Raw genomic sequence first — 24,557 nt, 5'->3', positions numbered from 1 at the left:
CTCCGGACATACCTGCTTGTGCGAGGAATTGGAACCCCAGACCTCTCGCTTGTTGGGCGAGCGCTCTAACACTGAGCTACACAGACTGTCCCTGATAAACAGGACTCAAGTCTGGTACTTATGGATATGAGCAGTCATGCAGGGTAAACAATACAAACAACACATTACATACCAGTGTAATCATACAAACAAGGGAAGAGGCTTACGCATCATACACTGGAACATGGAAACATTTAAACATTACAAACTGAAATAACTTTTGTTGCAAAATATTGTTTTAAAATATTTTAGCAAACATTTTTGCAATGTAATTTGTCAACACCTAAATAACATTCATGTTAGAATATTTTGCTAGTTTTGTTAGTGTTATTAAAACGTTTTATACCTTAATTCGACATCGCAGTGTGAGGTCAAAATCAATCGTTGTCAGGTCAACTGGTTCACGCTACCTGTGTTATGAACCACAGAACGTGAACCAGTTACTAAGGTATGACATATCACTACCACAGCGATTATACCCTTCATAAAACATTTTGTGTTTGCTGAGCCACGCTATGCATAAGATGAGAGGTAGCTGGTGGTTTTTTGTTTCAGTAACAAATTACAAAAATTGATTATGCATTTCAACAGTACTGAATGGGCAATCTGGAATTCAATCAGCACTATAGGTAGACATTGTGTAACATCATAAGATGGTTTATGGAATTGGGCTCAGCTCAATATATAGACCAATGACGTTTTGTTAGTACCAGGTTGGAATGGTAGGGTACCGGTACATACATAATGTAAGACTGTGATAACAGGTTGAAATCTAATAAAGAGGTCATAGATCAAAAGGGGAAAATATGTAGTTGTCGTTTTAGTACATGTAATAGACCAAGCACACACTCAGTTTCAAGAAATTTAGCATAAAAACTTTTGCAAGCGATGCTATTTCTTCTTTCACGCAAAGATAAAAACCATCAAAAAAAAAAAAAAAAAAAAAAAAAGCATATCCAGGATAATAAGTGACAGTCCACGATAAACCAGGTGTAAAGTTGCAATTTTCATTATATAGTCACTCAAATAATCAATAATCCTTCTAAAATTCCCTTGATTTAAATTTTGTTGAATTCATTGACCCATATCTCTGAATAGGCCTTGGCGACTTTATACCTGGTTCATAAGTGGGATCAAATTTTTGTATGTACTGTCAAGGTTTTTACTCAAATCCATGACCAACATAATGTGCACATTAATGCACTATGCACATGAATGCCTGGACCTGATCAGAACATATGAATATGTAAATCTAAAGTGCACTCAATACCCTGTGATGTCATCTGCATGGTGCATCCATTTTGTAACTGTCTTCTAACAATTATGATTCATTATTTTGTCACTGGATTCAGGAAGCAAATATCACTTTACTAAATGTATTACTAAACACTAACCTGCCATGCTACTACTTGCTTCCTCCACCATGAAATAATCTAACAATTATTTATTTGTCTATCGTGTGGCAAGAAAGGTCCAACTTTTGATTTCAATGAATGTTTAAAATATTCCTGGGTGTAAGTGTGAAATGCACATGGATTTAGCATCATAGCATTTTTTAAGTTGCTAAACCTTGCTTACAGTACCTTTATTGTGTACAACTGTAAAGCCCAAAATAAGATTACAATGTGAAGAATGTGCTGTTCTTAAAGGTCAGTAGACAAGGGAGATTGACAGCCTGTTACTTTGTAATCATATATTCAACCATTTAATAAATATGCAATTTCTCTCATCGTGGATATAATCGTATCAACTGGATGCAAGGATGCATAAACATGGGTATATTGCAGCACCTCCCAACCAATGGTTTGCAATCCAATATTGGGTTGTGTATCTTGTGCATGGGGCGTGGTAAATATATGCACAGCACCGGAAGAGGTCACTTTACCGTGTATACAATGATATACTTTGTTTGGCTTGTAATTGGCGATAACCTCCAAACATACCCTCACATAAATTTGCATAGGTGTGCACCAGTCACACATTATGCAACTGGCATAGATGCTGCGCTCAAATGCAGGTTGTATTCTATATCAATACGATGTTACGATGAGTCATTTTTTCGTCAATTATAAGCCAAAAAAAAAAGACTTTGAACAGCTTTTGCACACATACTCAAATGTTCGATTCGATCTTATTCTCTCATGCCAAGGTGGCAAGTTTGTGTAAAAAAAGAAAGAAAATACTTGTCAACTTGTGCAGTAACCAGGCGTAATATTGTAGAAATCCTTGCATATGTGAGTGCAAACTTGTATAATACTAATCTTTCTATGTATATATTTCATTGTTTTCTACTTCCACTCCACAAATGCCACCTTTAGCCTGAGTGGATCAGATTGTATGATTACCAAATTGAGCACCCAAACAAATGATATACATTTAAAGACAGGAGATGAGCATGTACGTACCTACTATTTATACAAACAAATTTACAGTGAAATATACAAAAAATACACTGCTCAAAAGGAGCTTTGTTCAAATTTACATTTTGTTACAACATCAATAGTTCTCACAATGAATTCTTTTTCAACAATTATCACAATATAGTCTTCAGAACTTGTCATTTTATGAAACAGCTGCATTTGAAGCTATTTGGTTACACCTGAAGTGCCATTATACAGTTGGAATAATTACATATAATTCACAGAATTAAAAGATGAAAATTCCTCTACAACTGTAAAAAATTATCTCCATTTTCAAACAAATTAATTGGCTGGCAGCCCTACAATTCTTTCTACAAAGAAATTTGAATTATTACATCTTCTTGTAATTTGGAAATGAAACATTGTAAAATCAGATTTTATAAAAAGGTATCAAAGGTTACTTACATATGAAGATTCCAGATGCAAAAACCAGTATATCACTTTTTCTCAATTTCAGATATAGGCAAATATGGTCAAATATGGAGAGAAATTAATATAAAATATGTGCTACTTTTGATATTCCAAAAATTTACAGTGGACTTTTTAAAAGTAGGGTGTCAATATAAAACCAAGATTATAGGGGTGGGCTTCTCAAACAGTATGAAAGTGACCAGAGGATGTTTAAAGACATTCCCACAACCCAATGGGGTTTCTGACCTTGTATGTCTGGCTTTTGTACACATGTGGTACAGTTGATCATACCTTGCATTGGGATTGTGTGCAAATATCTGGTGTTTTCATCCTATTATTTAACATTCAAAACATCGAGACTTATGAATAAAATTAATGCAGTGGGACAATATGAATGTTTCCTGTAAGAAAATCAAATATCAGTCATAAGTCTCAACTATTAGCTCGTTGGCTGCAGTTTTTAAATTACCATTTTGTGTGTGTGGCAATGGGGACTTTGCCTCTAAAATTAGGTTATATTGATCAAATTTCCCAATCATAGTGCATTGTAGGAATGCCTTTAAGCCTCCTCTGGAAAGTGACATTGATCAGTTTTGGCATCTGACCTCTTAAAGTGTTACCGGTTTTTTCCCCCATACTACTTCACTGACCTTTTGACTAATTTCCTGACAATAGAACTGAGATGATAACTGACTTTGTTCAGCATGTAATAACCTAGACAAAGTGCACCGATATCGAATGGAGTATACAAAACATGTACATCAATTACACTTTGCATATTATGTGACTGGCCCATGCTTTTGTAAGCCTGAAATTGCCAGAATATTTGCTGTTAGGGGTTATAAAGCTCAATGAGCTTTAATTTTTTGAAAATATCTGAAACAAACTTCTTTTCAAATATGAAAAAGGAAATTGGCACCAAAATAATGTTAATGTATTGTTGAAACTACTTTTAAACCACAAATTCTTGATTTGTTTTCTTTGATGACATGTGGTTGTTGTTTATTATTCATCATGTTTTTCACCTTCACAGTAGCATCTTCAGTACTCCTCTAAAATTAATTGCGACAACACCTAATGTTATTCTGGGAATGTAATTTGTAAGACGATAATACTGTTTATGTGTTGCTAATGATTTGGATCATAAGCTGTCGCATCTCGGTTGCTATAGTAACATGACAAGCAAAGAGAAAACACAAAATGGAGCACCAAGGAAAAGTTAAAAACAGAAGCAGCCAGCAAATTTGTTGGAAATGATAATGCTACAATAGATATATTTCTGTGCTTCACAATTATTTTGCCTACTGGTATAGGAGATAAAAAGAAAACGACCCACAAAATTTAGGCGCAGCATGGGGGAGGGAATTCCCCCTATATTATAAAATTGAGACATTTTCCATTTTGGGTGGAAAACTGAAGCCCATAACTGTTGTAGCCTTTCAACACTGTACTGTCAGATCTGGCCTGCCACCCAATTGTGGTTGGCCCATGACCAGTTCTAAATGTACAGTAAACATAACAAAATGAGTGTATTTGGCACTCAAACAGACATCTTTTAATTGAATTTTGCCCTCCATGGCCAACAAGCAACTTTTATACCCCTGATGTACTGAAATCAGTAACATATCATGCAGACTACACCAGCAATTACAGGTTACAATTTCATCACCAGAATCAAAGCAATTTGCCACAGACACAATATCTACTCTGCAGAATGTATAATTTGTGCAGAGGTAGAACTTTGAGAGAATCCAGCTGGATTCTGGCAACAGCATTCTACAAGAATCTTTAGATTATTCCCCATTTACTTAGTGTGCAGGCAAGAAACCTGTGAGAATCTATTTAGATTCACACAAATGATTCTCCCAAATTTCTGAGCCTGTTGTGAGAATCATATCTTGATTCACACCAATTTGTGTTTCAGAATCTTTGCCAGAACAGATTATTGCATTCTAGCCTAAATTGCAGTACAAGTTATTCATAAATGAGGTAACTAGGATTACAAGCAGCAGATTTGTGGATTATATAGTGCTGGACCAGTATAAGATATGAAAATGTACTGAAAATTCACTAGATTGGTATAAGAATCTACTACAACTCAAGTAGACTCGTTGAGTATCACTACAAGGATAAATCACCTTTTTTGCATTTCAGTAGATAATAATTATAAGTATTGGTACCAGCCAATTTGAATCGTTAAAATATTGGCAAATATCAACAATTTCTTTTTCCAAAAAAAAAATTCTGCAAAAATATATACCAGGTGAACAATTATATTACACATTAGAATCGCCACTGTTTGCTGTGGTTTCAGATTTATTTTCTGATGTCACTGTTGACTCTGTCGTTGAACAACTTGGAAAATCATCAAAACTTTCCTCCATATCATACCAGGACTTCCCACTCACATCTTTCTTTTGTACTCCCTCCTTATCCTCCTCCCTCTTCCCTTCTGAAGCTGTTTCACTGTTCATAGCTGAAGAGGATGGAGTGATGGTGGTGGTACCACCACTCATCTTTTTTCTGATTTTATCCAGTTCTGCCATGCTCCTTGCAATGACAGTTGGGTGGATCAGACTGAAGTCATACAGGTTAACAAAATGGAGTACAAGATTGTGTCGCAGATTCTTGGTGAGTACTTCTTCGCCTTCTTCCTGAATAAACTGCATACAGGCCTCTGGAATGTGTGCATCGGTTATATAACTGTAACAAAGGGAAACAAACACATCAAGTGTGAATCACAGAAACAAGCTACTTTGGATATTGAAAATGGCATTGGATGTTTACGGGATGATATTCAATTTCTGAGAGACAAATCCAAAATGCAGTGAGCCTGTAAAGCACCTATTATCAAGATGGCATACCCTGCTATTGAAAGCTAAGAAGAAACAGGAGTTTTAAATCTTTTGTCTATCAAAAATTGAATAATTTCATGAACAATTGTACAGATGAAACTATTCAGATTTACATATTGTTGAGATGTATATGTTAATGATATATTAAATACCTTGATGTTATTATTTTTAGGCAATAAAATCATGGTATTTCAGGGGGGAAAAGGTGTGTACAGCATCTGTATCTGTCTACAAGCATGACACTACATCACTATGATCAGGGGCATAGCAAAGGGAGGTGTAATGCACCCCACCCCCTAATTGACAAAATGGTCCACTTTTCAGGGACAAAATATACTCACGCCCCATGGTCCAAGAAAATTAACAAAGGGCCCACTTTTTCATGTAAAACTGTTCAATTTAGTCCAAACTAGATGGACCGCGGTTCTCGGATGTCGCGGTTTTCGACGCACAGCGTCGACCGTGATATCTCCACCAAAGGGAGTGATGTGGAATTCACAAGTTGATACAAATCTTCAAGCCTAAAAGAGGAGACTGAATTTGACCTTAGATGACCCCAAAACAACCTTTCAATGACTTCTGGTGACCCCAAAATGACCGCCCAAAATTTGGCTCTAAATGTTGACTGTACCCACCAAGTTTCATGCCCATATAGTAATTATACTAATTTGACCTCAGATGACCCCTGGTGACCCCAAAATGACCTTCCAAAAATTTGGCTCTAAATGTTAACTGTACCCACCAAGTTTCATGCCCATACGACAGTTTTTACTAATTTGACCTCAGATGACCCCTGGATGACCTCAGATGACCCTGAAATGACCTTCCAAAAATTTGGCTCTGAATATTGACTGTACCCACCAAATGTCATGCCCATACGACAGTTTTTACTAATTTGACCTCAGATGACCCCTGGGTGACCCTGGAAGACCCCAGAATGACCTTCAAAAATTAGGCTCTGAATGTTGACTGTACCCTCCAAGTTTTATGCCCATACGACAGTTTTTACTAATTTGACCTCAGATGACCCCTGGGTGACCCCAGATGACCCCAAAATGACCTTCCAAAAATTTGGCTCTAAATGTTGACTGTACCTACCAAGTTTCATGGCCATCTGACTATTTTTGCTAATTTGACCTCAGATGACCCCTGCATGACCTCAGGAGACCTTGACCCACTAACCAATATAAACTTGTTCTGTCTGGGGTCAAGATGCACCCACCCACCAAGTTTGAGGAACGTGTGACCCCAGTCTCCGAGAAAAGTGGTAAATAAGGAAAATGGGCCCTCTGACCTCAAATGACCTTTTACCTCGGTATATGACCTTGAACCTCACCCAAAAAAAAGTAGCCAGCGTTTTTGACCATGACCCACCTATCCTGAAAATCTGAAGTCAATCTGCCCATCCATGCCCGAGATATCGCATCCGGACGGAAGGACGGAAGGACGGACATTGCAAAAACAGTATGCCTCGCGGTGGAGGCATAAAAATCAATGGGGAAGGGGGAGGGTTAAAAGTTCCCTATTTGCATGTAAGCAAATTTAGGAAAAAGGTCCACTTTTGGAAATTCCACACTGCCCACCCCCACAACAAAAACAACACACACCTGTCTACACCCCTGTGTCCCTGGACCCCACCTGTTAAGGGCTTTTCACTACAGGGCTCCCAATTTGGGCTTTGCTCAGTGCTTTTATTCTTAGGTGAGTCTGAGGAAATGCAGCATCTGGGCCCCACTCATGAAATCCTGTGCACGGCACTGACAACTTACTTGTGTTTCATACAGAAGACGTTCCATAACTTCATGAGCTCCTTTTCACCTTCATTGACATCTGTGAATTCATCAATCATCTGGGATAAAGAAACACATGAAAATCATATAGACACCATAAATGTGACCCCTCAGCACAACTGAGCCCGGATGTCGCCAGTGCCACTATTGAGATATGCTCCATTGAACTTAACAATAAACAATAGGAAACAAAGGATTTATTGACTGTTTTATTGATTTTTCACTACTTAAATGTCAAGTACTATAGACATGATATACATCATTTTAAAGCTAATTTCAAGCAGAATATTTTGGTTGAATATCTCAAAAATGATGATTACGACTTCAGGGCTCAGTTGTGCTGAGGGGTCACAAATAGAAGAGTCAAGTCAGAAATAATATTATACAAATAAGTTCCTCATAAATAAGCAAATTTTGAAGACGGTTTATAGGAACAATTTACATAATCCCATATTTGAAATGCAGCTCCTAAAATTCATGCTGGAGTGGTATCATGGTGCAAGTCGTTCAGTGCTGGAAATGAGGCGAACCCTCCAGCCAAATTTAAGTGAAAATCACTGCAAGCCTGTCAATACACCACCCTGTGGGTCTGTCTATACACCCCCTACAGGGCCTATGAAATTTTGACACCAAAATCAACAAGTCAAACAAAAGTCTGATGTAAAGTACAGTTTGAAAAATGTATGTGTCGCAATTTTTTAAAATTTAGGGACCGCAGAATTTTACCGGGCCCACTGGGCCTAACACATTTCGACTCATTAAATTCCAACACAGGTCATGTGATTGAAAGAAAGCTTTAGACTAGTGTTGTTCTGCTTGAATAGTATACACCTTTTTATTTTGTTCAGGGAAAGACTATTTATTATCATGCCTAACTGGCCTTCTAGCCTTTTCCTACATATGCATTTTTTCCTTTTCCTCCAGATGAATCAAATGAATGAATGAACTGAATTGAAAATGCAATAAAATATCACATCTAAGGGGTTCTTTGCACAAATAAATAAATGTGCAAGACTTACGGAACAACCCAATGGTTTGATGATGTCCTATGCTTTCATTATGACCCCCTCTCCCTGTAACATAAGTGTGAAATGTTGAAAATTCCAACCTCAAAAGATCAACTTTTACCGATATTTTAACTAATTTTTTACAAACATAAGCAGACTTTTAGACCCCTTACAGGACTTTCGTTTATAGGATGTCATCAAACTTTTGATTTGATCCTTTAGGAGAGAACCCAATCTTACCATATTTGTGCGTTCTTGCAGCCAGACTGGGTCTACTTCATCTTCACTATCATAATTCATCTCTTGTGGCCTCATTGGTTGCAGTGAATGTGTGTGATAATAAATTCTGTTAAGCAATGAAAAAATATCATACAATCATATTATACAATTTGCTTTTATATGATTTTGATTGATAAATTCCAAGATGCTTTTGTACAAGCATGAACTATGCATTCAACCATTTAATTTATTGTGCTTATCTATCATCAGTTTCGTCACTGATTCCTCATCACTCTCCCTCACCCCTCCCTGCCTCTATCTCCATCTGCCCTATCTCACCTATTGTGCCCTGAGATGTAAGGTCTGGTTCCTAGGTACTCCTTATCCTCACCCTCTTGAAATTCTGTCAAGGCATGCTCCTTTGGTCTTCTTGGTCTGAAAGCACAAGTGTAGAAGTCAGTCACTCAACAAACATAGAAGTATATTAAAGGTGTGTGACCAAGTCAACAGTCTCATCCCCCAATTTGCCTCATCAAAACTGAGATTTTAGTATCAGAAGAAAGCTCATATTCTTCTCATTACCCCAGTAAAATTTAACATCCAATTTACGAAAGACAACATTTAAGGTGACCGGAGGAGTGTAATCACTACGCTGAATGAAGACACCGTGATGGTGTCGCAAGCTACGTCTTTGCTCAACTCAGACTCTGAAAAGGTAACTTTTTAAGCTTATAACATTTAAGGGATTATCAACGATCTGCTGAACCAGAACACCTTAAAATTGAGACTTTTGGACTAATGAAGCGAACAAATTGGACACAAAAATGAAGATAGAATAAAGAATAAAAGTATGTTCGTACTTTCGCGCGATCGAGGCTATATCAAATTTGGCATAGCACAGCAATAGCAGTAGACATCAAGGAGACTTTCTGAGTGGGTTATATGTATCATGCAATAGACATGATAATATTGTAATCAAATTGGCCTATATATCTGCAGATCATTTGGTGGTGCAGTGAGACAAAATGTTTGGTACACAAAATTTCTGATAAAGCCTTTATTGTATACAATGTGTTGGTTGTAGACACTTACTTGGTAACTAGTATCTGTGTGACAGGTGTACGCCTACATGGCCCATTACGCCTGAATGCATAGCCTGTATGTGATGTGAGGTTTTGTGGATTCCCTGCATAGGAGCCATCATAGTGCTCATTAATGGATACGTCTATCCGGGCACCTTTGGGCAAAGGCTGCAACAAACAGGAAAGAAAGTTAATGAACTGACAATGTACTGGGATCAATTGCACATAAAGACAAGTATCTTTATCATGACATCACCTGCTATATATGCCTTCCTCAAGGTAATTATTTAGATATTGGTTTTTATTGTATCTCTTCATGTAATGATAATAAGTATATAAAAGTATACATTTGCAGAAAGAAAATAACGTAAAGAATCCAACTAACGTAACAGATTTGTACAAAAATGAGCAGTTTTTGAGAAAATCACAAAATTTGATTTTACTTTACTGTCTCGAGCAAGGCATATGGACAATAGGTGAGTTATTTATAGCTTATTTACAAGGAATCATTCTGATACAAGTCCATGGGTCGCCTCAAAATTCTGACGAGTACAAAACATAGTTTCTCTCTGTGTATTTAACAAGTTGTATGCACAAATTTTAGTCTCTATCCAAAAGGTTTTTCACCAAATACCCATTGTTCATCATGAGACCTTTCTTCCCATTGCACAGATTGTTGTAAGAGTTGGGTATTGCACAGCATTTGATTTCCAGCAGTTTCTTTGCATAGAAAAAAATGCTATACTCTTTGTTTTGTATAGCAATTCCTAAATTTTGCAAGTCATCTTGTGATGAGCTCCAATATATTCCAAGTAAATTGAATAGAGCATTAGATTTCAAACTTACAACTGTTGTGCATCCAGCAAACACTAATATGCACTACTTGTTTCGAAATTTTGCATCAAGTATTTTGCTATGCTACACCAACTAATCAAACACTGGTCTTGCACCTGATTTTAAAATCAAGCATACATCCAAAAATATTAATACACAATGTGTAATTTTAAATATTTACCTTCAAAATCTTGATAACTTACCACATAAGTAAATTTGAATCGACTATGGCACAGGGTGAGATGTTTAAGTAGACTGTATACCTCTTGACAATTAAGCGCACACCAGGGACAGTGCAAATTGTCCCGAGCCTCGGTTTGCTGTCGAGTGTTATTATTGTACAAAAACTGGTAGAAGACACGGAGTGTTTTAGAGTTAGTAGATGTTGCAGCATTTCTTGTTGGAGTACTGTGTCCTGTCGTCTGGGGCGGGGAGGCTTGTGCACGGAGGGCATGCTTCATTGGGCTGTGTGGTTGGTTAGCGACAGAATCTTGTTTCACTGAAAGTAAATAGTAGTATAACTATTAAAGGAGAATCGTATTATGGATAAGGCCTAATTAAGGCAGGTCGCAGGGGAGCATGAACTAGTGGTGTTTGAACTCAAATAAATACCAATTCAAATTGACACACAAGAGGAATGGTATGGGTTCTATAAAGGAAAGCCCAAGGCTTGTTAAACAGGCTGTCATTTACACCCCATGTACATGAACTTTCGTTTTGATATATTTTTATTCTAACTCACGAACTGCCAAACTTATGGAACTATAAATGAAATTATTGGCTTTTTTTACTCATTTCCTATAAGATCAATGTTATAAGACCAATATTAAGAAGCACACAGTAGTTTTTGAGTTACCGTATTCATTCCATTAACCGCCCAGGGCGCTTAACGAAATCATTTTGGGTGGGCGCTTTACATTGTTTAGGCCAACAAGACGTAAAAAGGTCCAAAATATTCATCTAATCTATTCATCAGTTAATAAACTGATATCAGTTTGCTTGTTGTAAAGTCCCTGGATGGGTGCTTATAAGGGCATGGGCGGTTAAGGGATCTGGAATGAGTGTTTTGACAGCATTTTTTGTGGGACATGAGAGCACATCAGACATATCGAATTGCATTCTGAATACGAGGAATGTCTTTCTGATATCAAATAATTTTCATTTTTGAAAGTCACGATATAATACAAATTTTATGACAAATTATTAAAATTTGATATTTTTCACATTTTGATATATAACAGTCCTCAAGTAAATTTTATAAATCTAATGACATATTCTTAAAGTGTATGTAGCTGGGAGGAAAAGCTGTCAATCAACTGAAAATTTGAACCTTTCATATTGAAGATTTTTCCCCAAAAGACCTAATTTTTTTTTTTTTTTTTGTATTGGGGAAAAAATCCATATCTTCAATACGAAAGGTCAAAATTTTCAATTGATCGTCGGCTAAAATCAAAATTATTTGATATCAGGACATTCTTCGTATTCAGAATGCAATTCGATAACTTGAGACTTGATGGAAAGAAGTGCTTGAAACTGAAGTGGTATTACTCTCAAAATCAATCAGTGTGATCCCATCATATATACAGGTTACTGCAAATAAAATTGGTGAAACAAATTGTAGAATTGCTAAACTTAACACTACTTGTTTTGTGAACAAACATATAAGTTGCACTATGTTGAGAATGTTTGGAAACACAAAAGCTGGTTTCCAAAGTTTTCTGGCTGTTAAATATGCAAGTAAATAGCTTACCACACGAAGCGAGGTATCCATAGGTTCCATGCCATTCTCCAGTTTGTGCGATGCAGGACTCCTACTGCCAGGAATGCCAGCAGAAGCTTGGTGAGGAGACCTTGGCGATAAGCTATTATGTGTGGTGGAAGAACTGTGTGGGGGCGCTGTGGCAGTACTGGGTGGTGAGATATCCATGGGCTTGTTGGCCCATTCAAGGTGGAATTTCAGTAATGGCCCTGAGTTGAGACTCTCCAATGATTCTACAGCCTATAAATAAAAAGAACACACAAAATACAATTAAGAGAAAAGCTATGCTGATCTAAACAAGAACAAACCGGCATAGTTTTGACTCTTACATTGTAGTATTTTAAACTGATGATTCTTTGTAAATGATTTTCTGGTATGTAATCAATACCTTCCAAGCCAATTTTAACACACACCTTGCCATCCATGAGGGTTTCCCATGATGCCCCCTTGCTTCCATTCCTGACCTTTGACTTCACTTCCTGTAGTGAGACTTCATAATCTCCATCTGTAAGATGACACTTTTGGTGCTTGTCCAGAATGACAAGTTCTGAGGCATAGCTCACACTACCTTCATAGAGTGGACCTCGAGGGCTGTTTGGAGCACGTGGACTATTTGGTGCACGAGGACTGCTGGCTCCTCGAGGGCTGGCTGGAGCTCGTGGGCTGCTTGGACCTCGTGGACTGGCTGGAGCTCGAGGACTGTTAGGACGAGAACTACTGCTTTCTTTCTCTGGTGTCCTGTCTGGTGTTCTTCCACTGTGTCTCCTTGTTCTTTTGGCTGGATGGTCTACAACACAAGACATAGGATTAATAGGTTATCTTCAAAAAGCTGCATGCCCCTACAAAAACTGACTGAAATAGTTTTTACGTTCTGCAGTTTATACAACATGGAATAAATACTATTACAGGAGGTCATGCACACCCAAACTACTGGTGTACAATCTGTCAAGTGGAGCAAGTGGGCATATTATGGCGTGGGGCAGGTCAGGAAAATTGCGACTACCATGTGTGAAGTTGCAATATTTTGGTTGAATTTACATGTGAAATTAATATTTGACGGTCAAAAATTATACTTGCAAAAAGCATTGTATATACCAAGAGGAAAACTTCCAATTTTGGATGGGGGGAGGGCATCCCCAAGAGGTTGTTAAATATTGGTACGGATACATACTCCTGGGATTTATGTTCATGCCTTTCATTGACATCCACATATAAATGTAAACATTGAGGCAAGCTGGATCATACATCGGCAAAAAGGTCCACAATTTGGCACACAACTTCTGATGTCAGTGTTCCTTGTTATGATAGCAAATTTATGTTGTGTATAGTAAGTGAAACAACAATGTCTTTATATATGGCTCAATGTATTAAAGGAGTGTGATTTTTGCATCCTCTTTTTATGACTTTCATGGGTGATCCTGTTTTAACAACATTTTGTTTGGAACTGAAATCTTTTTATTTTTAATATATTTTTTATAATGTACTTTTTAAGATGTATAAAATTTTGTGCAATATCGTTATCTTTTAATGTTGTTAATTCAAATAAATTCAATCAATCATGATTATGTTTGAGTAGATATCCACACAAAAAAGTAAATCCCCAAAATTCAGTTGATTCCGATATTGCGTTTGCAAATGCATCTGCAAGAAATTTTTTATTTGCACATAAACATCATGTAGCCAGAGGTTTCTGGTGTATAAAAATTTCAATTTACTTTTATAAAAGTGGGGGGGGGGGGATTAAGCTATGGATCACAAAATTCCCCTTTAAATCTTACAAAATATGCAGTGATCATTTTATTACCTTGTGAATCTGTGGCTCCATTACATTTACTTTCTTCATTCGACTCTTTCTGACCCCTGACCCGCTTTGGACACATCACCTTCAGAAGTAAAATATACGACTTGATGGTGTGTCCATTTGTATGGCTCAGCTTACTACTTGGAATGCATATTGAAGGACTGTGATAGAGTCTACCACTGCTGGATGGCAAGAGTGAACACTGTCCTAGACTGTCGCGCAGGACTGGCGTGTAGACATCCTAAAAATGAAAGTGGGAAAAACAAAACAAAAAAACAAAAAAATCATTCATATATTTAAATATATTTTTAAACCTGGATTTTTTATACAAAATTCACAACAAAATGTGGACTTTTGTGCAAATTGTAATGCTGCAAAATTTTCCTCTATTGAAAATATTACGGTTAGCAACTATTTCTCAAACTGTTGCGATTTGGTAGTTCACAGCATCTTGCGAATGGTAGTGAGCTTTGGCAAAAATGGCATTGATCATTTCATAGCAAGTGTGTAAAAGAATTCAAATATCACAGATGTTCTTTTGTAGGTTCTGTGGTTCTTGAGTTATATTGTAAAGAGGGCTGAAACAACAACACTTTTGTAAAACGACAAAAAATCAATCACATTTTTAAAGTATATGATTTGCAATGCATATGTGTAATTTTTCAATAATATATTTATTTAGATAATGAAAATATTTTGGCTGCTTTGACCAACAATACCTAGTCTACCCTTAATATCATCAGATCGGTAGCTCAATAAAAACTTGCAGAAAACAAACGTTTGGCTAACAAAATTAGAATTAGAAACTGAACTTGGAATATAGCTTTACATAATAATTGAGTGTGGTAGGTTACCTTTCTTTTCTTGTGGCAGATCTTGAGTAGTACTGCTTCAATGGTAGCTGGTTCATGGGCCTCCTCACCACTGTCACCATCTTTTGGTAAATTACAAATTATAAACAGAAAAAGGGATGACGATTCGAACTATGATTGAAATGAAATAACATTTGTTGAAGAGTTAACAAAATGAAATATAGAAAAATAAATATAATTATTACCTGAGAAAGTTGGCATATGGAACTCCTGGAAGGTAAGATTCATATAGTCTGACTTGAGGCTGAAAAAATATACAAGAAAAACATTTGAATTCTAAAACTCTATGATTCCTGTCATCAAAGCCATAGAGAAAAACATTTGATTTCTAAAACTGTATGATTCTTGATTTTTGTCATCACAGTCATCTAGAGAAAAACATGTACTTGGCATATTTCCACCACACAGATATTAGCATAATAAAATCTTCCACAAACAAGGCAAAAATCCAGATATTTCTTTATGAATTTCAAACTATCACAGGGAAGAACTTTCTTATAGCTTAGTAGGTATCAATATTGTGAATACTGATTACTGATATCTAGATTCAAAACTTTTCTTCTCTCTTTCTTTGTGTATCATAAGCGAGACGGATGAATATTCAATGCAAAAGATATCACAGCTATGTGTACCTATCTAATCAAGTAAATGCTAAAACCTACATTTTCAGTATTTTAAACAACATACATGTAAGAATCTCCACATTGTCCCAATCAATATAGACAATCAGAAGTCCAAGATAATTAAAAAGGGTAGTTAGCATCATGTTTTGCAAGTTGGAAAATCACTGGATGGGTGGGTGTACATTAATGGGCATGGTCGTTGAAGCAAATGGTATTTGCATTGAAACTTGTTATTTTTCAATAGTGTGAGATTTGTGCTTTCACTATGGCTGTGAGTTTGTCATCACGTGTCATCTAGTACAAATATAAACTTATTCTGATATTGCAGTCTGCACTTACCTTGAAGATCTGGTTTGTGTTTTTGACCTCATCTCTTCCCTGAGTAGCATACTATTAACATTGAAATTTGGCCTGCAAAGAACATAAAACATTCATATATTGGTCCACATATAGGTAAACTTACATTTTTCTATATGGGTAGCCCTTATTGAAGAATATATGGTAATCCTTATTAAAGAAAAACACTGTGTGTAGGGCATGTGATAGATGAATAATATCACGTAACTTGGTTATTATTCAACAGATTCTTTCTGGCCTTCAGTTTCCCAGCGATGGATTGCTGCACACAGGGATTTACACTGCAGTGGAGTGTACCTTACTTTTCAATTGAATCAGATACTCTCTTTTTCTCTAAGAAGGAAAAGAAATATTGCTCAGTAAGAATTAGGATTTGGCATTTTGTTAATTACAATTCACAATATTCTATATTCCAAATTTTGTAGTAGCTAGTCTGTAATAAAACCAGCAGGTCAAAAGAAAGCCATAAAACATGTGAGAAATATATAAAAACTTGACATTTTAGTTTGAACGCCTTCAAAAATGAGAAATACATGATGAAATATCAGCCCTACAAGAGCACAGAGCTGATATTGTAATTTTCAGCAATTTAATGTGCAACTCCCATAAATGCAATTTTCACAAATGAAAATTGCACTTTGAAATTTCTTTCAGATCATTCATTTACTATAATACATTATTATAATTGAAGACCTAATTAAAAAGACTTGTTTGTGTATGATGTCCTGTCAATCAGACCAAAAATGCCACGCAGGTCAGCAACAAATCACACCGCCCCTCTGCCCTGACGTCAGACACAAACTTAACTTCTAGTTCTTAAGACTTCAAATTTACATCACAGTGTTTGTTTTTACCTGTTCTTACTACTCCGAGCGCTTCTTTTTCTCATGTAGGTCAAAGTACGATGCATAAATATTGGCTGCAAAATAAACACAATGATTGTTTGTAAGTGACAAAGAAAAAGAAGCACTATTTAAAGGAAAAATTTTGATCATCCAAATAATTTAATGGTAAGTCTACCATACTGACATGTCCACTTTTTATTATTTATTATTATTAGCATAAAAAGTATATTAATTTCTTTGAACCTTTGAGATATTTGAAAATAAAAGGATAGTGTTAAGTCTCTGACTGAAATGTTTTACAAATAAAGTCACTTTATAGATATAAGCCAAGGCAAAGGAATTGTTAGAAACAAAAGGTAGCATGAGTCACAGATAGGTACACTGGTACATGTATGTGCGGATTTTTAAAGCAATATGGATCTAGACATATCTAAAAGGAAGAAAACTGAGAGAGAACATTGCTCAGCTTTTTGGAGAGCTTATCCACTTGGTTTTTCCTTACATCATGATCATGTGACCAAATTTAGTCATTAAAATTTCCCACTACCGGTATCAAACAAAATATAACAAGCATTTGGGCTCAAAATACATTTAGGCCAAGTGATGATCAGACCCCCCATATCACAAAATTATGAAAAATATTTGTCAATGGCAAGAAATACAAATAGGGCTAGTTTTAGTTTTCATAAAATCTGTAATACAATGCTCACAAACAGCATCACTATCATACTGAATTTAAATAAATAGCCCCCCCCCCCCCGAGAGTTGTTTTATATGACACCCATACAAAATTTGTACTTTTAAAGGAATCTTACCGCTATCTGATTTCGGGTGCGTAGAAATCGATAAATCTGTGTTGGTTCTGTAAATATAAACAAAAACAACAATACAATACATTATAAATACAAGTGGCATAAAATATGCACATTTAGGAACCAACATTTTTGCTCACAACATTACGTTGTATATATTTCATAATATGGTGACGACTCGTCGACTCTAGTAGTCCTAAACCACAGTGTTTATTCAGAGGCCATATGGATATGTTGCAGCGAAAACTAGATTTGGAGCACAAGAATTATAATGTACATGTACCGTACTACCGTACAATTAGTCAATGTGAGGAGTTTGGCACACCCAATCTGATTGGTGATTGTACAACTGATTTTCCGGTGATAATTTATAGTATAGAGATTCTGGTTGGATTAAAAGGTTTTTTTAAACTTAAAAACAATTGGCCAAGTAACACTTTTGAAAAGTACATTTAGCTCAGCTTGCAGATTGTGATGCCCCTCACCTATTTTAATAATATTGAATACATGATTACCTTTATCGGGGGCAGATTACTTCCCCTCAAAAATCCCCAACTATTCAAAAAAAGCAAGATGCTACCGAATGGAAAAGAAATTCTATGAAGGTTAGCAAATTATGAATCGTTGATGCTATCAAGTTCCTTGGACCAGATGAAAAAGGAGATACACGGTCAAATTGAAGCTCTCTGGGACTACATGTAGCTATGATTATGCAAGAGACTAGCTATGATGATTATTAGCAGTTACTCAGTCACACAAACTAACTCATGATTACTCATCATTATTTGAATGTGATTCTTTCATTAGTGTCTGTCTGAAGGACTTGAAATTTGTCATAGTATTCTATGATTCAGAACGAACCCCCTCTCACTGTACGGTTCTGTTTTGGGGTAGTGGAACAGTTCAAAGTATCTTTGATCAAATGGATTTAGTCATTTTTGTTATGTACATTATCATTTTAAAAGTGCTATTAACCGTTTTGGAATTTATTGGTCATTCATTAAAAGGGGGAGGGGTACGGTAATTACTTATTGGTACTGTAGGTGTTTAATTAAGTTTCTGTTGGAATTTCATCAAAATCAGAGTAAAAGGGTCACCTGGGCACCCCTAGTTTCAGTTATTATTGAAACTCATCATCATCATTGTGTCGTTATCGAAATGTTGAGTTCTAGTAAGGTGTATGGGTCATTCCATGCCAACTCAACAGTCAACAAATAGGTTGGCTCATTGGCTGGTCAGTCACTCTCTCAGATTTTGTTTTAAATCACTTATCAATGCCCTATGGGCTAACTCAATACATTTCAAACAGTTAGGTAGTCCCAACTCGTTCTCCTTTCTAAGTTATGGGTGTCAGTGAATTTAGGTGTTTTTGATGTGAATTGCCCACTTCCCATACACACAAAATTGTGCAGAATACGTACCAACCCAAATTTTACCATGTGGGAAGTCCACCACACCACAACCAAATTCACACAAGTGACAAGTTTCCAGACATCACAAATCTTAGTGGTGTCAAGCCATCTTTGTTGTAAATTAATACACTTTGAATTCTACAATGTATGTACAGTCCAAACTCAATATCCAGCCATTATGGGACCAAGCATTGGCGGGATAAGTGAAAAATCAGGATCAGGCATGACACTACACTTTCCTAAAAAAATTTAAAATGCATGTATGAAATTGGGCAAAAAGTACCAAAAAAGTAAAGGTAAAGGAGGCGAACCTGCATATAAACAGAGAACGGAGTGCCCATCTCTTTCAATGGCGATTGGGCCAGACTCCTCCATGTAATGTTGCTGTAGGGGGATCGCTACACCTCTTCCACAGCGAGTCTGTTACCTAATTCCCAGCATTTAAGAATGCTGGTACCCATTTATGAGGAGGAGGACTCAACTGTCTAAGTGACCGGTACCGTACATATGAAATATGAAATTTTGAAAGAAAGGGGTCATTTGGTATAAAATTGTGAAAATATTGGGTTATAGTGTAGAAAATTTTAAAAATTGAGCCAAAGTTTATTTTTGGTTCCAAATTTGCCAAATAATATACAAATTTGCTAAAATAATAGATTCTGTGCTCTTACTGACTCTATCACTTTTCCAACAAGCACATTCAATAGAAGCACGGTGCGTGGGTTCAAGTCCATCCGGTGCCAGACTTGTTTCCTTTTAAATTAAAATTTTCATTTTAGAGAAATCGGGCAAGGCAAATTTATGCATGACGTACGTGTAGGTGAAAATTGTAAAAATTCTTCAAAAAAGTAACAATGTTGACACAATAATGGTCATTGTTGAGTTTTAGCTGCTGGAACGTGCCCCTGGACTGATTTGAAATGCAATAATCCTAGTAGAGGTGCAAGAAGTACAGATTTGTATCCAAACCAGGGATGGCCCCTATAGTTCTGACACTTGACAGGGTTGACTTTCCATCTATGTGTAGCTTCAAATTTGCTCACTGATAGCTTCGCATTTGACATTTGAGGCTACAATGTAGTACTAGAGTCCCAAGCTATCAAAATCTAGTTGAGATTGGTGAAGCATAAATCACCAAACTTATAAAGCAATGGAAGTTCAGAAATTAAACATAGCTGATCACAATGGGTGATCGCATAAAAATTGCAGTTCAATTCAATTTACTGATACAAAAATGTAGTAGGGGTAGGTTAAACAGCCTTTTAAAAAGGGTGATGTTTCATATTTCTTAGGGAACAGGCTTATTTGATGCAGTATGATCTCCTGAGCATTTTGACATCATTTTCATCCAAATCGGCCAAAAAATGAGTTGGTGCCGGCTAAAACAAGTATTTGGACAGGGGGGGGGGGGGTCTGAAAATCAATATTTTCAACAACAATCATTATTATATGCCTAATTCTGTTAAGTTGGTGCTGATTTGTATGTAATTGATGTCTAGAATTCCATTTATGAAAGTTTCATAAAAATTGGAGTTGTCGTTTTCTTAAAATGGCTGTTTTACGTCCAAATATGGATGTGAGGGCGCTTTGCATAAAACACGCACACATTCTTTTCACAAGAAATTTTAATGATGCCAGTTTGAAGATAATCACATGTGGCATATCCTCAAGATATTTGGGCATCATATTGCTTTTCGTTTGATCGTGGCACCATTTTTCGTATTCTCAGGAAGCCTTCCATTGAAACATACACGTTTGAAAGTGCATTGACCCCTGTACAGTTAAATGGGAGCATTCTATGAAATATTCAAATGGCTGTCAAAATCAAACCGTACTATGTGAACCGCTCAAATTTCTTGAGCAGGTACTAACTATGATTATCTTCATACATACATCATTGAAATTTCCGTTTGAACGATCGTTTGCATGTTTTATGCAAAGCGCCCTCACATCCATATTTGGACGTAAAACAGCCATTTTAAGAAAACGACAACTCCAATTTTTATGCAACTTTCATAAATGGAATTCTTGACATCAATTACATACAAATCAGCACCAACTTTAATAGAATTAGGCATATAATAATGATTATTGTCAAAAATATTGATTTTCAGACCCCCGTTTTTCAACGGAGACAGACAATATGCATGAGGTATTTTTTACCAAATTTTACAAAAATTTCACCGATCCTAAGCACACGATTTATCAGGTATGTGCACAATCTGCACATGATGTCATGCAGTCAGTGTGTGATGCAAATTGTAATGGGTGCGGTGTTAGGAAATTTGCATAATTAGACTCAAATGGTACCGGTAAGTTTGATTGTGCGTAATTTCTCAAGTTAGACCGCGCAATATTACCGGTGCATGCACCCTGAGTAAGTCTAAACACTTGTGCTGGACGTCAAATTGGTCACTTATCGCTCACTGTTCAAAATGTGACATCTACACCAATTACAGTCCCCGAAACGGTCTACTTTTTTGCCGACCTCAATTCCGTTAGTGATAGTTAAAAATGCGATCCCTAACCCTTTACCTTTGGACGAATTTGTAGAAATCTCCGCAGAGTCTCTGTGTCTGAAATTCCCCGGTACAAACATCGAAAATGTCGCATTTTCAGTCCCGGTGATGATACTATATCCGCCCTGATATCCGCATCGCTGTTTTCATATATGAATATGCATATCTCTGACCCCTGTAAGGTCAAAAACGTGGCGTTGATTTCAACCAATCCGATCCACCGATTGTGACCACGTGGTCGGTTTCATGAATATTTAATAACCAGCTTGATACTGACGTCATATCTGAGGTGACCAGGAGGCAGGAGATACCATTTTGGTCAATTGAACTTGACTCGTGCGTTCTTTTGGTTCACATAAATCGAACAAAATTTTCAATAACGGGTAATAGTAGGATTTCAATTTTTTATTAATGAAGTTACTTGTAGTTTTGAGGAATGACAAAGTTGTTTTTGGAAACTTAGATGTTGGTTTCAACTGATGATGTAGGATCGCAAGGTGAGTGAATTCGTGAAGAGATTTGCTTGTTTGAGTGATAGTAGGATACAGGATGTAGGCTAGTCCTCTGTGTTTGACCTGCTCCGACGTCTCAATTCACGCGGAATTATTCGTACCTGCTTACCAGACAGCAGCAATACTGCGTATTGCTGTATGTAACCAGACATACGGTGCATGCATACATCATACATGCACATGTACACTGGGTTTCAGAGTAGAATGGCAGTCCCTTGCTCAGATTGACGCGAGCATCCTGACTCCTGTTAATGAGCGACATACCCGGAGCTTTGTGTTCCCTTCAAGCGCACCGAACAACGTAATCAGTCGATCAGATTATCCGTCTGTTGCAATGTGTTTTATCTATTATGATTTTCAGCCAATCACAACCCCACTTCCGTGTTTTTACGCTCTGCATGCTCTCAAAATGTAAACAACTGCCGTTCTTCTTTGCCACAAACTGATACTGTAATTGACTGAATGCAGTAACAAAATTTAACATGCATTTCAAGACTAAAAGTTAACGACATGATAAATTGCATGGTCGGGGGGCACTGGTCACTGACAAGGGGTATCATGCGTGGCCACAAAGTTTCAAATAGCACCCTAAACAAGTATTTACGAGGTCTGAAAATGCACCCCTAAACAAGTATGACAAGTGCAATTTCATACCCTAAATAAGTATTGACATTATTTTTGCCCCCATTAGAAGCAAGTAAATCAGTCATATTTTGACTCTAAAACCCTTCATGATAACTGGAAAAACACAAATTCAAAAGTTCATAACTTTTAACCTTTATTACATACTACATTTGTCTCAAACTTCAAAGGACCTTACACTGATTTATTGTACAAGGTATACCCTTTTTCTCAAATTTCCTTGTTTTACATACCGTACCCTATTCACGATACGTAATGCACAAATCAACATGTCCCGGGGGCCGGGGATAGCGGGGACCTACCCGGGGATGTAATTTTGGAAACTGTTACAAACATGTTACAGTCCGGCTTAGTCCCGCAGGGCGGGCACTATTTCTGTGTACATCCGGGGTACATCCCGGCCAAGTCCCCGCCCCTAGCCCCGGGCACCATGTTCAAAGTCCCCGCGAGTGTTTCCCCCGCATACGACTCTTCTATTACGTCCCGGGTACACTCCTGGGGTAGACCCCGGCCTGTTTGAGAGGCATTACATCCCCGTACACTCCCCACTCGTCCCCGCACTGCGAGGACACATTGAACTGTTACATCCCGGCCAAGTCCCGGCTCGGACCCGCTATTGCCAGGCCCTGGGGGCCTGGACCACAATGATTTGTGCATAAGTACAGTGATCATGAAAAAAGACCCTTTTTACTTGAATCTTTGGCCATGCATGATACCCCCTGGTCAATGACCAAGTGGCCCCCCTGGGTCATGGTTGAAGTTTGTTAATTTTCACGTTCACGTCTTCACGACTTCAAAAATATGGTAGGCCTACGGTAGTAAGTTACCGTACATCAAATACAATAACATTTATCATTATAGACCTTTTTCTGATGACGTCACATAATCGATATTGGGGTCTCGATGTAAACAAACAACACGTGCGACGTGCGTTTCCCACATGCCCACGGTGCCCATCTCCACTGTTTTGTCATCTTTCACTTTAGCTTCCATAAAATAATTGTTTAAACGGGAGCTGTATACTGGTTACAGCTTGTTTTGATACTACAAAATACAAAAGATACGGAAAAACGGCGATGCTATTTGAAAATCAATCTTTGTTTTGTTTCACATTTTTGTTTACTTTTTACACCGGCGTGGCGAACCACGCGTACTGCGAGCTGGCAATCCCGCGCAGGACGCCTAGCGTGGTACAAAGTTGATAGCGCGCGCTGGCACGCTATTTGCGTTTGGGTGCTAATGACTCGAATGCTGGACCCTGAATTATATCGATTGATTGGTGACGTCTGAGAAAAAGGTGACGTCTGAGAAAAAGGTCTAGATAGTGATTCCGTGTACCATGCCATTTACCAGGGATAAAGAGACTGTACAAAGTGTACATGTACTAAAGAAAACATGTCATACACTTAATATGATAGCATTTATATACCGTACAGTGTATGCCGGAGACCGGAGTGTACATGTAATGATGTATGTAGGGCCCTAATACTGTATGCTATATTAGTACGACTGCGCTGCAATGCATTACGATCGGGGCAGACAAAAACATGATTGAAAACATGAATTTGCGGCCTGAATATAAAAAAAGATTTTGATCTTACTTTCAAAAGCTTGAAGAAACATCTCATGATCAGCCTGTAACTGCTCAAATTTGGGTTTCTTCTGCTTGATCCGGCTGGTGTTCTGTTTATGCGGGGGGCATCTTGGAAGATATTTGAGCCTTTTCGACCGAGAAATATCCCACTT

The 24,557-nt window shown here is 37.2% G+C and overlaps 1 protein-coding gene across 1 annotated transcript; it reads right to left on the bottom strand.

Moving 5' to 3' along the window:
* Positions 1 to 983: 983 nt before the first annotated feature.
* On the bottom strand, positions 984 to 24,557 carry LOC140164199 (polycomb protein suz12-A-like; the record flags this gene model as incomplete). Its single annotated transcript, XM_072187446.1, has 15 exons — positions 984 to 5,573; positions 7,495 to 7,574; positions 8,763 to 8,868; positions 9,081 to 9,176; positions 9,834 to 9,991; positions 10,861 to 11,156; positions 12,317 to 12,656; positions 12,830 to 13,203; positions 14,221 to 14,458; positions 15,072 to 15,151; positions 15,275 to 15,333; positions 16,052 to 16,123; positions 16,924 to 16,988; positions 17,730 to 17,776; positions 24,413 to 24,557. Coding segments are annotated over 15 exons (2,583 nt in total), but the record flags the coding sequence as incomplete, so codon positions are not given.

The sequence above is a fragment of the Amphiura filiformis genome, chromosome 1, assembly GCF_039555335.1.
Source record: "Amphiura filiformis chromosome 1, Afil_fr2py, whole genome shotgun sequence".
NCBI classification, from domain to species: Eukaryota; Metazoa; Echinodermata; class Ophiuroidea; order Amphilepidida; family Amphiuridae; genus Amphiura; species Amphiura filiformis.
This window is presented reverse-complemented; position numbering and strand designations above follow the sequence as displayed.